The sequence below is a fragment of the Rana temporaria genome, chromosome 3, assembly GCF_905171775.1.
Source record: "Rana temporaria chromosome 3, aRanTem1.1, whole genome shotgun sequence".
In the NCBI taxonomy this organism is placed as follows: domain Eukaryota; kingdom Metazoa; phylum Chordata; class Amphibia; order Anura; family Ranidae; genus Rana; species Rana temporaria.
Genome location: NC_053491.1, coordinates 356,022,355 through 356,039,147, shown reverse-complemented (window position 1 = coordinate 356,039,147; position 16,793 = coordinate 356,022,355). Strand labels below are relative to the sequence as shown.

General features: G+C 44.1%; 1 protein-coding gene across 2 annotated transcripts in view; it reads left to right on the top strand.

The window, feature by feature from the left end:
* TMEM263 (transmembrane protein 263) overlaps positions 1–16,793 on the top strand; it is a 40,456-nt gene that overhangs the window by 20,103 nt on the left and 3,560 nt on the right. The window contains exons 2-3 of one of the 2 annotated variants that reach the window (XM_040345206.1): positions 3,647–3,767; positions 6,204–6,272. In XM_040345206.1, the coding sequence (XP_040201140.1) occupies positions 3,743–3,767; positions 6,204–6,272 (94 nt within the window). In that variant the 5' untranslated portion in view covers positions 3,647–3,742. The remainder of the gene's footprint in view (positions 1–3,646; positions 3,768–6,203; positions 6,273–16,793) is intronic. The other variant, XM_040345207.1, reaches the window with a different exon arrangement.

Below are 16,793 nucleotides of genomic sequence, written 5' to 3'. Positions count from 1 at the left end.
GTGTGGAGAGGGCGGGAGAGCTGTGGAAGTAAGGCCCCTTTTAGACGTGCGGACTGTATTACCGCTTTTTCAGCCATCCGTTTGCAGATGAAAAAGGGACATACATTGGTCCCTATGTGATTGACATCCGGATAAACATCGGCTGACACCCATAATCACCCGCCTCCGCAAACAGCCGATTTTGCAGACGGAAGAAAACCCTATTTTTTCTTCATCTGCGGATCGGATGAACGCGGACATACGGTCCGTGTTCATCCGATCCCCCCCATAGGGGAGAGCGGAGAAAAGACAGGGCGGTCCCTGCACAGTGTGCGAGGACCGCCCTGTCAGCCGACGGCTCAGCGGGGATATACGGAGCTTACGGACACACGGAGGCAGATCATTACTGATCCGCCCCGTGTGAAAGGGCACTAAGTCTACAGAACTTGATGGATTATATCATCTTCATGTATAGAAAATGAAAGCCATGAGAATACTCTAATTGGGCCAGGTTTGAACTGTAGTGGTCTTTGAGTACAGCAACCGAGAAGCTATGCAGTCAATTGGAGTTATTTCAGCAGAAATGGATTAGTAATGTTAGTCAAGGCAGTCCTGATAGGTATATTCCATTAGTAGCTTGAGATAGTTTCAACCATGCATAGACAGTCCCATTGATATTGGTGTTGTATCATTGGCTAGTCAGAATGGAATAGACATAATGGCCCAGATTTACAAAGCACTTACGCCGACGTATAACAAGTTACGCCAACGTAAGTGCAAATGTGCGCCAGACCCACAAACAGATATGCGCCTAAAACCAGGCTACACTCCGCCGACGTAGCTTGCTTACGCCGGCGTAGGGTGGGCGCACATTTAGGCTGGGTGCATGTTGCCACTCCCATTGATAGCCATTCAAACATGCAAATACGGCGATTCACGTACCTGCGTGCGCCCGACACAGGCTACGCAAGGTGCGCGTAAGTTGTACGTCCGGCGTAAAGCTTTTCCCCATAAAGGAGGTGCAACCCAGCAGAAGACATGCAAAGGTCTGCACCAGGGAACACAAGCCGGCGTATTTTACGTTGGACGTGTGTCTGGCTGGGCGTAGGTTACGTTCACGCCGTACGCAGTGATCCGGCGTAGTTTAGGCAGTTGTTCTGACGTGGTTGTAAGCAGGCACAGGGGGATGCGTCCACGTCACGGCGCATGCACAGTTCATGATACGTATCTGTCTGGCGCTCGGCCCATCATTTGCATGGGGTCACGACCACTTCCACCTACGCCGGCGTACGCCTTCGAATCCCACGCCAAGCTGGCGCAGCGTTGGGAGCACTGGCTTGCTGAATGCATTGCTTGCCTCTCTGCGCTGCGTAGGCGTAGCGTACATTGGTTACTCTACGGTGACGTAATGTGCGCCTTGCTCTCTGTGAATCTGGGCCAATATTCATAGCGTTTGCAGGTGGTGTATGAACGCAATTAGCCACAACAAAATTCCAATACTGATGGTTAGAATGCAATTGCATAAACAGCTTGCTGTCTGTACATTACCAGTTGGTCGTCTGTTGTCATCTGAACAGGACTTCAAATCGTGTCGGTTGTAATTAGAATATAAACTAGTACAGACCTTTGGAAGGGGTGGCAGCTATAGCTGTTATTGCAGATCGTGTGTTGGAAGTAAGTTGCAGCGACTCCAGATTGGATGTGCCCCGCAGTGTGCGGTATCTCGATATGCTGGCTGTTCTGCTATGCTCCTCAGTGCTAGTCGGTCTTCCACAGCTTTTTTTCACCGCCGACGGCACCTCCGTCCCTCACACACGACTCGTGACTGAACCAATATACGTCCGGACTAGTGTCGTGATTTTCTGTTGTCTACTGTGAGTCCTGTCCGTTATATTTGTTTATGGCAATTCATTTTCCCTAAATGATTCAATTTTTTCATATTGTTCGTTTAGGACTGTACTTTTTATACTCATTTTTGATGCTATAATAAATCATTTTGTATCAGAATACTTTCTAGATCATTATTTGTTGCTCCTCTGAGGCCACTCCCCTTCCCCTTGTTTTTGCCCTTTTTCTAGTTGTGACTGAAGACAGTCCGTAAGATGGGAGTTGCACAATGGGCCCCAAAGGCTTACAGACAAGTTCTGACATGAGACGCTCGTAACTGCGCCATAGCTGGGAACCTCACTGAATGGTCTGTTTACTTCTATGTAGCATGTAAAAAACGTCCCCTCAATTCACCATTGTAATCATTTCCAGAAATTTCTCACCATGCTGGATTACAAATGGACCTCAGGCGTGTGTTTTTTGTTGTTGCTGCTGTTCAAGTATAAGGCTCTATTCACACCTAAGTGTACTGCAGCAACACCTGCTGCACTGCGTTTTATTTTTTTTGTTTTTTTCGTGTGTGTTTTTTGCAGCGTGGTTTTGGAGCAGCACTATTTATTTGAATGGGCCTGCCTCCTGCTTTTTTTTTTTTCTTGTAGATTTCTAACCACTTCCAGTCCAAGGACGTCATTTGACGTCCTGGACTTTCAGCGGGTATATCTGAATGATGCCTGCAGCTAAGAACAATTGTGGTGGTTCCGCCGCCATCCGGTGCTTCTTCGTGCTTTCCCATGCCATCTGGGACCCAGCGAAAGTCATCCGGCGCCAGCCGATCCGACCATAGAGATTTATGGTGACCAGATGGTCACCAGTCATCTCTGACCGTCGTTATGACGTCATGCCTGGGTTCCCGGATGTAAACAAATCGCGACTGTCAGCATGAGATTGGTGGATTTTTGTTTTTTTTCTCGATCTCATGCTTTCCAGCCTGGAGGAGATATGTGGGGACTTGACATAAAGAGGACCAGTCACGATGGATGTTTACATTCCAGTGATCAAAAAAAATATAACTGTTTTAAAAAAAAAAAAAAAAGTGTAAAATAATAATTTAAAACACCCCTGTCCCCAGTAGCTTGCGCTCAGAAGCGAACACATGCGCAAGTCCTGCCCACATATGTAAACGCTGTTCAAACCACACATGTGAGGTATCGCCGCGTGCGATAGAGCGCAAGCAACAATGCTAGCACTAGGCCGCCTCTGTAACTCTCTAAACTGGTAACCTGTAAAAATTTATAAAAAATTATAGCGTCGCCTATGGAGATTTTTAAATACTGAAGTTTGGCGCCATTCCGTGGGTGTGCAATTTTAAAGCGTCACATGTTGGGTATCTATTTGGCATAACATCATCTTTCACATTATACAAAAACAATTGGGCTAACTTTACTGTTTTTTTCTTTTTTTATTTCCAAAAAGGCATTTGCTCAAATACCGTGTGAGATGAAAAGTTGCAATGACCGCCATTTTATTCCCTATGGTGTCTGCTAAAAAAAAAAAACATAATTTGTGTGTGGGGTGTTTTTTTTTTTTTTTGCAGTCTGTCTCCGTTACACAGCTTCTCCCTCTTTTGTCCTGGTGACTGTTCCCACAGAAAAAAATTGAAACACTCAACTTCTGAGTGGCAATCCGAACAAGGATAGAGGGGGGGGGGGGGGGAGAACTTTCCAGTGGGGGCACTAGTTCTGGTGGCTGCCAGGAGTTTTCCTCTTGCATCTTGTTGTTGCTATGGGATAGAAAGTGAAGAGAAGTCTTTACTGTCTGTTTCTCTGCTCTTGTCTTTTAGCATGCTTTGTTGGCATCGAGCACTGCATCAGATGTCAGACTTGTGTGCTGCTTCTACCTCCTTCCAGTTTTGACTTTGCTGTACAGAGAAATCCAAATGGCTGATACCAAGTCAAATTCAGGTACTTGCATTAAAGTGGTAGTAAACTGCTGTGGGGTGTGTGTGGGTGTGTTGTTGTGGTGTGTGTGTGTGTGTGTGTGTTTGTTTGTTTTTTTGTTATGTATTTTTCACAACTTTTCTTTTGGTGGTATTTGATAACTTCTTGCATTTTTTTTTTTTTTTTTTGCACTATAAACAAAAAAAAACAAACAATTTTGAAAACATAATATAAAATATATATATATATATATATATATATATATATATATATATATATATATATATATATATATATATATATATATATATATATAAATTTTTACTGTCTGCTATAATACATATCTAAAAAAAAAAAATTTCTTCATCAATTTAGGCCAATATGTATTCTGCTACATGTTTTTGGTAAAATTCCAATAAGCGTGAATTGATTGGTTTGTGCAAAAGTCAAAGGGGCAGATCCACAAAGATCTGCCCCGGCGCAGTGTATCTGAGATACGCTACGCCGCCGTAACTTACTTTTTTTCGTTTGAATCCTGGAAGAATTTGCGCCGTAACTTACGCCGCCGTAAGTTACGGCGGCGTAGTGTATCTCTCGCTGAGGAGAGATCACATCACACAGTAAGTCGCACCAACACTACACTGACACACACTACACATAGGCAAATTAACCCCCACCCCCCCTGTCACAGTGTCACTGAATGCAGTGATCATATATGTACTGATCACTGCATTTAGTGTCAGTGTGACAGGCAGTTATTAGGTTCAGGGTAGCCCCTGTACCCCCCCTAATAAAGTTTTAACCCCTTGATCACTGGCCTAGTTAACCCTTTCACTCCCTATTGCCAGTGTCACTAAGCGATCATTTTTCTGATCGCTGTATTAGTGTCGCTGTTCCCGCTAGGTAGCTTTTTTGGCTGAATAAATTTTGGCCTAAATGTTTGACTAACATTTAGTTTATTTGATTTTTCTTATAACAAAAATTAAAAAAACATAGATTTTTTTTTCAAAAATGTCGCTCTATTTTTGTATATAGCGCAAAAAATAAAAATCGCAGAGGCGATCAAATACCACCAAAAGAAAGGGTCACTAAAGGAATTATTTTTTTTAGCTAAATAGCTTCCTTTACCTTACTGCAGTCCTGGTTTCATGTCCTCATTGTTTGTTTTTGCTCTGATGTTGCTGTAAATCCTCTCTGTTCTGGACACTTCCTGGTTGTCTGTTTCCTGATCACCACAGTACTGGGAGATTTCTCACTGTGGTGACTAATCAAGGAGGTGTGGTTACTGTGTGTAAAACGAAACTGGATTGGTGCTGAGGAGTTTTAGACAAAGTATCACGGCTCGCTATTGGCTGACTGCCCTCTAGTGGCTCTCTGTACATCAGAGAACTAGCAAAAACGAAACTAAACTGCAGGCACATTATATGATTGGTTTTTATCTATTTTTAATCATTTTTAAAAGGAATCCGTTAACTACTATGTCTCTATACCCTGTAAACAGTCATTTCAGCTAAAAAAATGTTTTCCTTTAGTGACCCTTTAACATTGAGTATGCCACCAAACAACAGCTGTAACTATACGCCGAAAAAAGCCGACTAGAGACGACATAAAAGAATGCGACGGCCGCTCGTACGTTCGCAGTTCGTCGGAAATGGCTAATTTGCATACTCGACGCGGAAAACGAGGGGAACGCCACCCAGCGGACGCCGAAGAATTGCATCTTAGATCCGAAGGCGTACGAAGACGTACGCCTGTCGGATCTAACCCAGATGCCGTCGGGGATTAATACCGCACCGCTAGTGGCCGAATACTGTGGCAATTCCGGCGGTATAGCGATGCTATACCGCCACTGCACATACTGCCCCAGTGTGAAAGGGGCATAAATGAAATGCCGTAGAACAGTAATCGTATATTATGTGAAAGGCAAATATAACTGTTTAGGCCTGAGTCACACCTATGCAGGTTGCAGTTCACATATTCCTGGTGCATTTTGTGTTTTTTCAATATGTTTTTGAGCCATTGAAGTCCATGGAACCAAAAAACAGAAAAGTCCCTGTCCCTTTCCATAAAATGCACAAATGTGAATGTGACTCATGGGGAAACCGTGTAACATGGACTGTAGAGTTTCTGCAAAACGGAAAATGTTCTAAAAAATGCATAGCTGTGAACCAGGCCTCAGACCAGGATTCAGATTTAATAAGAATATGATTTGCTGAAACCTAGTTTGCAGTAAAAGGTTATTTGTGGTGTTTTTTTCCTCCAGACTGCAGCAGAAGAAAAACTTCTGAGTCTCTGGGGTCATCTCTGTGCTAGCAGATATATCCTAACATCTTTGCAACATTTTGCATAATGTTGCTCTGTGGCCTACAATGGTCAGAGTACAGAAACCATTCTTTATATATACTTCTGCCATATGATTTATCGCTGTGTATAATTACAAGAACTGTGTTTGTGTTGCAGGCACCATGAATCAGACGCAGCAATCAGAAGAAGAGGTTCCTGCTTATCTACGGGAGGAGGCACCAGAGGGTAATTGCAGTCCTTACTCTAAGGGATTGGTCTTTTCTTATTTGGCCTCCGTGTTATGATGGGACTTAAAGTGATGCTAAACACACACTGTTTCGTTTTACATTGTCTCATCTCTTTCTGTATGTGAATGATGGCACTGTTATATATATATAAGTGTGTGTGTGTGTGTATAAATTATACAAAAAAAAAATCTAAGTACCCTTTTTCTAATATGTATACAGCTATCACGTGACCCAGCTCTTTCCCAGCCTGTCTGCAGGGAAACATAAGCAATGGGAGCTTTTAGTCACTGCTGGTCACACATTCAAAAAAAAAAAAAACAGCCTGGAATTCAGAGAAAAATATTAAATTAATATTAAACCGTTTCTTTAATAACAAATTTGTGTGTGTGTGTGTGTGTATATGTATATGTGTATATATATATATATATATATATATATATATATATATATATATATAATATACACACATACACATACACACACACACACACACACACACACACACCCCTGTTAAAATGTCAGGTTTCTGTGATGTAAAGAAAAAATTTCAGTACTTTTTCTGCCTTTTTTTTAATGTGACCTATAAACTGTACAACTCAATTGAAAACCAAACTGAAATATTTAAAAAGGGGGGGGGGGGTGTTGAAAAACTAAAAGAATGTGGTTGCATAAGTGTGCACACCCTCTTAAAATGTGTATGAATGGTAATTCTGGAGTCCGTAGACACCTGTCATCATTTTAAAGTGCCTCTGATTAACCCCAAATAAAGTTCAGCTGTTCTAGTAGGTCTTTCCTGACATTTTCTTAGTTGCATCCTACAGCAAAAGCCATGGTCCGCAGAGAGCTTCCAAAGCTTCAGAGAAATCTCATTGTTGAAAGGTATCGGGGGCCAGTTAACACCAGACGGAGTTCCGTACAGTTTTGTGTGCATTTCTTTTTTTTTTTTCTGCACTAAAAATGCCTGCACAGTGTTTTCCATGTATTCCAATGGCTCTAGTTGGCTCTAGTTCACACCATGCAGTCTGTTTCCGGTACAGAAACTGACTGCATGGTGTGAACTAGAGCCATTGGAATAAATGCATGCAGTATTTCATGTTGTGCAGAAAAAAAGCACACGGAACTGCGTCTGGTGTGAACTGGCCCTCAGTCTCGAGAAGGGTACAAAATAATTTACTAAGTATAAGATATACCGTGGAACACGGTGAAGATGGTAATCAAGTGAAGAAAATATGGCACAACAGTGACATTATCAAGAACATGACGTCCTGCCAAAATTCTTGAAAAAACGAGAAGAGAACTAGTCAGGGAGGCTGCAAAGAGGCCTACAGCAACATTTAAAGGAGCTGCAGGAATATCTGGCAAGTACTGGCTGTGTGGTACATGTGACAGCAATCTCCCACATTCTTCATATGTCTGGGCTATGGGGTAGCGTGGCAAGACGGAAGCCTTTTCTTACGAAGAAAAACATCCAAGCCCGGCTAAAAACGCTGCACTTCACCAAAAGAACACCATACTCGCAGTGAAGCATGGTGGTGGCAGCATCATGCTTTGGGGCTGTTTTTCTTCAGCTGAAACAGCGGCCTTAGTCAAGGTAGAGAGAATAATGAACAGTTCCAAAAAACAGTAAATATTGGCACAAAACCTTCAGGCTTCTGCTAGAAAGCTGAACATGAAGAAGAACTCCATCTTTCAGCATGACAAAGACCCAAAGTATACATCCAAATGAACAAAGGAATGGCTTCATCAGAAGAAGATTACAAATTTGGAAAGGCCCAGCCAGAGCCCAGACCTGAATCCGATTTGAAAATCTGTGGGGTGATCTGCGGAGGGCTTTGGACAAAATGCATCCTGAATTTTCAGTTTCGGTACCAAAATGTAAAATTTCGGTGCACCAATAGTATATATGCCCACATGTGATTCTATAGTCACATGGGTTGCTCACATGTGATGAGGATGAAATGCTCAGCACAGAAACTCATTGAAAACTACATGTGTAGAGTTGCCACCACAGCTGCGAAATCCCTAGCTGAGACATGAACTTAAAGTGGTTTTAAACCCACCAACTAAAAAACCTGCAAGATGAAGGCATAATGAGCTATTATGCACAGCATACTAGCTCATTATGAATTGCTTACCTTAGATCGAAGCCCCCGCAGCGGTCCTCGTTCACCATTCCGGCCGGGGACATCGCTCCTGGAGTTACCTCCGGGTATCGTGGGCTCCGGTGCTTTGATTGGCCCGAGCTGCTGTTGATAACGGCACTCTAACTGAAGCAACGTCACATATGGGCCATTGCTTCAGTGCGCATGTGCTGATGATGCAGATACAGGGGATATCTCAAACTGTAAGTTTTAGAAGATATTGGGGTAGCTACAGGTCAGCCTCATTATAGGCTTACCTGTAGTATAACCACTCTAAGGGGGGTTATACTGTGGGTTTAGTGACACTTTAATGTGTGTTTTAACACATTTATTTGAGGGGCGGTTGGTTGGTGTACATAAGTGTGAATCGGAGGGTAGATGCTACCTGTAGACCTTAAAGGCTCTATACATGGCATCTTTAGCAACATGTTGCACCTGTTTTCATGGTCTAACATGTTACTAATGTAGCAGCCCTGCATCCCCCACTGTGACCACAAGCGGGTGATCCTCTCCTTGCCAGTGGTGTAGGGTTGGGGGGGTCTGTGGGGGGCAGTGTCCCTGGGCACGATATCTAGAGGGCACAGAAGTCCCAACTCCCCAGTGTGCCACTGTATGCGCCCCTGCCTCTGCTGCTCTCCTTTGAGCCATGCTAGTGCTGCTGCCTGAGCCTACCCAGCTGTCCTAACTCTGTCATTAATGCCCTAGTGTGCTTTCCCATCCGGGTTGCTGGGCCAGCTAGTGACTTCACCCCGAGCTGCCTGCTATGTTGGCTGTCCCTGGGACACTGTCCTAATGTTTTTATCCTCTGCCCTGCTGACCCCCTGTCCTCTGACATTTTTTAGTGCACCCCCACATCAGACAGGCTAGATCCAGTCCTGATGTTGAGACACTTCAAGCTGCCTGCATTCATTTTGGACTGTAAAGCCCCTTTTCACACTGAGGAGTTTTTCAGGCGGTTTAGCGCTAAAAATAACGCCTAAATACCGCCTGAAAAACTCCTTCCCTGCAGTCTCAATGTGAAACCCTGGGGCTTTCACGCTGAGGCGATGCGCTGGCGGGACCACTCCAAAAGTCCTGCCAGCAGCATCTTTGGAGCGGTGTGTTTACCGCTCCTCCCATTGAAAGCAATGTGCACTGTGGTAATACCGCCGGCAATGCGCCTCTGCAGAGGTGCATTGCGGGCGGTATTAACCCTTTTTTGTCCGTTAGCAGGGGTTAATACCGCACTGCTAGCGGCCGAATACCGCCGCAATTCCGACGGCATAGCACCACTAAAATTAGCGGCGCTATACCGCCACCGCACATCGAGCCCCAGTGTGAAAGGGGCCTTAATTAGCCAGCTATTTGGAACTACTAATTCAGAGGTGCAAGAATTGGACTGAACTGAGGTGTGAAGGTGCAGAAATTGGGGTGGTCTGAGCTCTGTTGCACAGGAATTGATCTGATGGTGAAGAGGTTTGTACTCATCTGCGATGGCAAGGTGTAGGATTTGCGGTGATGGGGTGATCTCGCTTCTCCTGCTACCATCTTCCTGCACCTCCTGGGGTACACACACCATCCCTCAGGGCTGACCTTGTAGATGGGTACTATGTGCGCTACTCTTAAAGTAAAATTTGCGTATACTAGTATTGCATCAGTATTTTCTTCATATACAAGTAGGGGGGTTTATGCTGTCATATTGGAAAAGACTCGGGTAGTGCTAAAAGCCCACAGGTTAGTTGCGTTGTCCCAGGCGCTGACAACCTACGCCACACCACTGCTCCTTGCATCTGCTGTCGCAATTTAAAAATAGCGGAGCTCTACCAACACAGCTGCATCATTCATCTGTGAATGAATGAACTACAAGTCCCGTCTGTCACCACAACAGATGTCTTGTGGTTTGCTGATGAGTGCCCTCATGGTTCATGGATTTATTTAATTTTCCTGCCAGTAAGGCCCCTTTAACGCTCAGACCATTCATTTCATCAGTTTAGTCGCGTCTTTTCAAAGTAAAAAAAACAAACAAAAACCGATCACGTTTTCGTTCGCTGCTCGTCTGTTTATTTACATTCACCACCAATGCAAAAACAGATGGAAAATGTGTTTGTCAATCTTTTACATCCGTTTTTCATCTGGGGAAAAAAAAGCTTTGATCCGTTTCAAAAAACGAATGTGGATGTAAACTGATGATCATCCATTTACATCTGTTTTTCCATAGAGATACAGCGATGTCCTTTTCATCCATAATACCCAAGAGGTATGGGCAGACGGCTGTATTGAGAGTTTACAGGAGCCTGACATTGCACCTGCTCACAGGTGCAATGATCTGCTGGCTCCTAAGAAAACGCATGATTCACTTTTATTTTTATTTTATTTTTTTTACCTGCAGTGCTTGGGACAATGGTCTCCAGGAGAAAGCGGTTGAATTTCCCCAGCAGGACACAACAACCTGACACTTTGGGGCATATGTGTGAGGCTGGGTTCACACTAGTGCGAATTGGATGTGTGTTTTTCCCCACATTTAGCTGAAGCGTTGGAAAGTTGCTGCATGTCAATGACCTGATTTTACACCCTGCACTCTTTGAAGATGGGGGAACCGTGTAGTCAGGCAGTTGACAGACCCGCAACTGATTTTTGGAGCCTCCGAATGCTTCAGCAACAGGCAGTTCCCATATTTCTTTCTGATTGGGTCATTTTAAGTCTGCATGGAGTGATGATAAAGCTTTCTTCATCAGGGAATCTTATGACTGCATGTCTGACCCAGTGTCACAAGTCTGGAAGATGAATATAGTCTGTGTTTACATTATTGTCCCGTTAACCAGTTTGTGGCAGGAGAAGATATCCTATCGGGTGTGATGGCAATAGTGATGACAGAGCTATTTTGGGTGCTGGAATGTACTGTCTGTGCCGTGACATTGTGTGTGGGTGTGTGTCTTTTTTGGCTTAGGGCACCGAAGTTCTGCTGGGATCATCCAGGCGATCTGAGCAGAAGTGAGAGCAGTTACCTGTCAAAGCTAGGTACCTATGCCCCCCCCTCCAAAAAAAGAAAATTGCATGCCAAATGGGTTAGAGGAAAGGGTGAGGTGGACTTTGCCATTTTGGTGAAGTTCCGCTTTAAGATTCACACTGCAAATGTACAGCTGTGAGGCAGTTATTTTCAGGCTGTTCACCTGATATGGCAACTGTCTAAAGCAGGGGTCTCAAACTGACGGCCCTCCAGCTGTTGCAAAACTAAGTGCCATGAGACATTGCAAGGCTGACAGTTACAAGCATGACTCCCACAGGCAGAGGTATGATGGAACCTGTAGTTTCGTAACAGCTGGAGGGCCGCCAATTTGAGACCCCTGATTTAAAGGCACATTCACACCAGTGGGCACTGTGATGGGAGTCGTTTTGGGAAGGGGGGCTTGTGGAACCCAGCTTATCTTGGAGAGCACTGGAATCTCCTTGTCCAGCTGCCCCGGTCCCTCCTATGTGTAAGTCGCCTGTGTCCATTAGGGGCACAGGGTGACGAGAACCCTAGTCTGGTCTGTACTAGTCAGACTCTCTGTACAACCACCCTGCATCTCTCTCTCTCTCTCTCTCTCCCTCTCCCTCTCCCTCTCCCTCTCCCTCTCCCTTCGTTTGAAGTGTGGCTGTATTCCATTGTTCTATTCTTGGTGTGTGCCTTGGGAGCAACCTATTATGAGATGTATTTGTCTCTGTGGATTAACTATCTTTGGGAGGGGGCACATGGCTGCTGGTGTGCGCGTGGAATTGGACTTTGCCAATGTTTAAATTATGATGCATAACGCTGTGTGGTTTTTTTTTTTTTTTTTTTTTTATGGTAATGTCAAGTTATATTACATTCACAGCAAAGATTTGCAATAGTAGTATACTATGGGGGTTATTTGCTAAAGGCAAATCTACAATTGCAAAGTGCACTCAGAAGTGCAGTTGCTGTAGATCTGAAATGAGGGGAAGCTCTGCTGATTGGATAATACAATCATGTGCAAGCTAAAATGCTGTTTTTTATTTTCCTTGCATGTCCCCCTCGGATCTACAGCGACTGCACTTCCAAGTGTATTTTGCAGATGTAGTTTGCAATTGTAGTGCAAAGTGGATTTGCCTTTAGTAAATAAACTCCTATGTCTCTTTTTTTTTTTTTTTTTTTTTTTTTCTTTCTGCACATCCATGTTCTGAACACATAGGACACAATGCGGTTTGCCATATCTATGTGTTAGGACTGCATTGGGCATGGCTGCCCAGCAGAGACAGTGTGTATGGTGTGAATGAGCCCCTCTTCCTTTCTGTTACATCTACTTGAAAGTGAAACGATATATCCAGAAGAGGCCACAAGGGACAAAAAAGATGATCTGTTCCACCTGAAACCTACTGTATTCAATACTGAGATTAAACTGAAAATGTCTGCAACCCTAGACGGCCAGGGTCTAAAAATAATCTACCTAGATTGGTAGATGGATACATACAGAAATAAAATGTGCATAACCTATAGTGCCTGTCTTTTGAGGAGATGTTTACATATAGGTAGATTCAGAAAGAGTTAGGCCGGCTCAGTAGATAAGCCGACCTAACTCAGAATCTACGCCGACCTATGTTTAAGCGTATGCTCAAACAGAGATACGCTTAAACATATCTAAGATAGGATGGCTTGTGCCATCCTATCTTAGATTGCAATATTTCGGATGGCCGCTGGGTGGCGCTTTCATTGCGGTCGGCGTAGAATATGTAAATGAGTTGATATGCCGATTCACGAACGTACGCCCCATCTATTAGGTGGAATAGCAATGTTAAAGTATGGCCGCCGTGAGATTCAAAATTTTTACGTCGTTGGCGCAAGTCCGCGGCTAGCGATTTATGTCCACGTCTAAATCGATAGGCCCATGCGGCGTACTTAGCCGCAATGCACACTGGGAAATGTAGGCGCCCGGCGCATGCGCAGTAACTGAAAAAAGTCAAAAACGTAAGGTCAAGCTTGATTACCATTAAACACGCCCCCCTTCCACACATTTGAATTCGGCGCCCTTACGCCCGCCCGCTTTAGGCTACGCCGCCGTATATTAGCAGGCAAATACATTGAGAATCATGTACTTGCCTAGCTAACTTACGGCGGCGTAGCCTAAACAGGCTAAGCTACGCCGCCGCAAGTTTGCACCAATGTACCTGAATCTACCGAATAGTGTGTATAGATATATTTATGAATAAATTGTGGCATCACTATTTTATAAAGATGGTGACTTCCATACATCTAGCTCTCAATAATTTAAAGCCATTCTCTGGCAGTTGAAGTAGCTGGTGATGCCGACATTACTTTCTCACATTCTCCATATCAGAGCTCAGTGCAGTAAACGGTGCCGAGTTTGCGTCATTGATGTGACAGGTGAAGGCCTACTTTGAGCGAAGCTGGGGTTTGCCACAGATGTTAATCCATGTGGCGGAGAGGTGAGAAGTGCACAGAGGATGAACGTATATTTTGTGCCATTTGAGCTTATAAAGAAGATCAGGCTGCACGAGGGTGTCAAAGTCAAAGGAACAGATGTTTTATGACGTCACGGCAAACGCCTTTCAGAGTCCACTTTCCGTCCATACACAATTGGAAAGTGAAATTCATGTTTCTCAAAGTTTCCATCTGTTACGCATGTGTTGTTTGCAGTCCTGGCCATGCCCATTTTTGTATATTACTACTGACCATGGATGGTTTATACACACAGGCATATGCCTGTGTATATTGTGGCTGTAGATTAATGCCGTAACTTGTAGGTCATGCAGAGTGTAGCTCACAGCAGGAGCATACAGGGAAATTAGAAGAGCATTATCTCTAGTTCAAAGAGACCATTCATCTACACACACATTCTCCTAATAAGATTTTGTTTTTAACCTTATTGTATCCATATGATTTATCTAAAATCCTTCCTTGTGTGGACAAAAGCCCTGAGGCTGCTGGTAGGTGCTTCCATCTTGGATGTGATATCGGAGCAGAATTATTGTTCAGATGACGCTCCATAGTATTTCCTCTCACTCTTCCCCCTGATGACTACGTATAAGGTTTTATAGGGTAAAGAAGGGAGGGGCTATGATGTGCAAGGAAAGGAGGGGGCTATGCTACAGAACTGACTCTTCCTAGAGTAGTACAATTTTCTAGCATGTTCAACATTGCAAGTGAGTAAAAAGCATTTATGGAAAACCCTGCAAGTACGTTTTTTAAATTGCATAGAGTTGGGAAGGTTCCACATCCTTGCCACTCGAACAGTGAAAAATCCTTTATGCAGTTTAAGGGTCCTTTGACAGAGGCTCCATTGATCCCCGCTGAGCCGGCGGATGACAGGGCGGTCCCTGCGCAACAGTCTGTCCGTGTTCTCCTGATCCGCTCTGCAAACGGATGGAAAAATAGGATTTTCCTCCGTCTGCAGAATCGGAGGATTGCAGACACTGATGAGATCGGGTGTCAGCGGATGTTCATCTGCTGACGCCCGATATCTCATAGGGATCAATGTGTGTCCCTTTTTCATCCGTAAACGGGTGGCTGAAAAAGCGGACATACGGGGTCCGCATGTCTAAAAGGGGCCTAAAGGGTAAAGTGCTTCTCGTCCAACTTTGAGTGATCACCTGTCTTCTTGAGTGACCTGAGACTGAATAGTTTCCTCCCTATGCTAGAATCACTGTTTAGGATATTTTGTATACTGTATTGCTATAATATCTCCTCTTAAGCGTCTCCTCTCAATGGAGAATAATTTCAATGATGGTAATCGTTTCTCATAACTGAAATTCTCCAAACCCCCCCCCTTATTCGCTTTGTTGCCCTTCTCTGGACTCTCTCCAGTTCTAGCAAATTCTTTCTGAGGACTGGTGACCAGAACTGGACCTCATACTTGGTGTGGCCAAAGCAGAGTTTTGGAAAGTGACAGAGTTGTAGTTTTATCTCTTGAGGAGTAAATACCCTTTTATATGCATGCTGATAGTCTGCTAGCCTTGCTTGCTGCAGCTTGGCAGTGCATGCCTAAATGCTTTATTCTGTGCTTTTACCTGGAGCTCAATCCTGGTTCGGGATTGAGTCCACAGGAGTGCCCAAATAGCAAGCAGCTTTCTATGGGGGCACTAAACGGCGAAGGAGCCAGAAGTGTCACCAGGTAGTAGAGCCGGTAAGTATGATATGTTAATAAAAGGAATTATGATTACAGTTACTTTAAGTTGGTGGTCCAATTTCTTGAACTACACATGCCCGCCTTCCTTCCTTCTTTGGACTCAGGACATACCCTTACAAAAGTATATTTGGTGCTACTGTGCAGATACATTCAGCCCACTGAACAAACTGTCTGCCCATCTAACTGCTTTGTTTACTGTTTACAAGGTTTAGTATCTTTCTCTTTCGTTCATAGACGGACACAGCATCCTTTGACCTTAGGGTTATGCTTCTTCCTACCAGGAGAAAGAAGCATAACCCTAAGGTCAATGAAGGCTGTGTCCGTCTATGAACTCAGAGAAATGGATTTTACGGTGAGTACAAAAATCCTTTTTTTCTCTTTCGTTCATAGACGGACACAGCCTTCATTGACCTTAGGGTTATGCTTCTTTCTCCTGGTAGGAAGAAGCATAACCCTAAGGTCAAAGGATGCTGTGTCCGTCTATGAACTCAGAGAAATGGATTTTACGGTGAGTACAAAAATCCTTTTTTTTTCACTCTTGGATATCCCTTTTTAGAGCCGGTTCACACAGGGGCGACTCGTCGGACGACTTGGCTGCCTGACAAGTCGCGCTCCGTTCTGTACTATGGAACCGTTTTAATAGGAGCAACTTAAGTCGCTCCGACTTAGAAAAAGGTTCCTGTACTACTTTGGGATGACTTCAGGGCGACTTGCATTGACTTCAATACAGAAGTCATTTTGCAAGTCGCCTCTGAAGTCGTGGGCAGATCGCCATGCCGAGTCGCTTGCAAGTCGTGCTGCCCCTGTGTGAACCGGCTCTTTGTGTCCAGTCCTCAAGAAAGCAGGTGATTGCACAATAATAAGTCTTATGTCTGTCCCAAGATCCTGGCCTGTATGTAGCTCTCCAGCATGGGAGCTGTGCAGCTTTTACCTAGATTGTCTCAGCAAACCATACCATTTGCCCTACCGAAAGTGTCTTCCACCTGCATTTGCTAGAACACCCATAAACCCTGTTTATCTTGAATGCAGAATTTTAAGGGAGGGAAACTGTAGAAGAACTTTACCCCCCTTTTTCCCTTTCATACTTACTTAATCCGGATGAAAAAAGACACAAGTTCATCTAGTTTAACCAATAAATAGAGGGGGGGGGATACAATCCTATACCCAGTTCTTCCAAAGGAAGACAAAAAAAAAGTCTAACTCATCTGTGGTCTTTAATTAAACTGTCCAATATCTTCCCACTTATAGAAGTTAAAC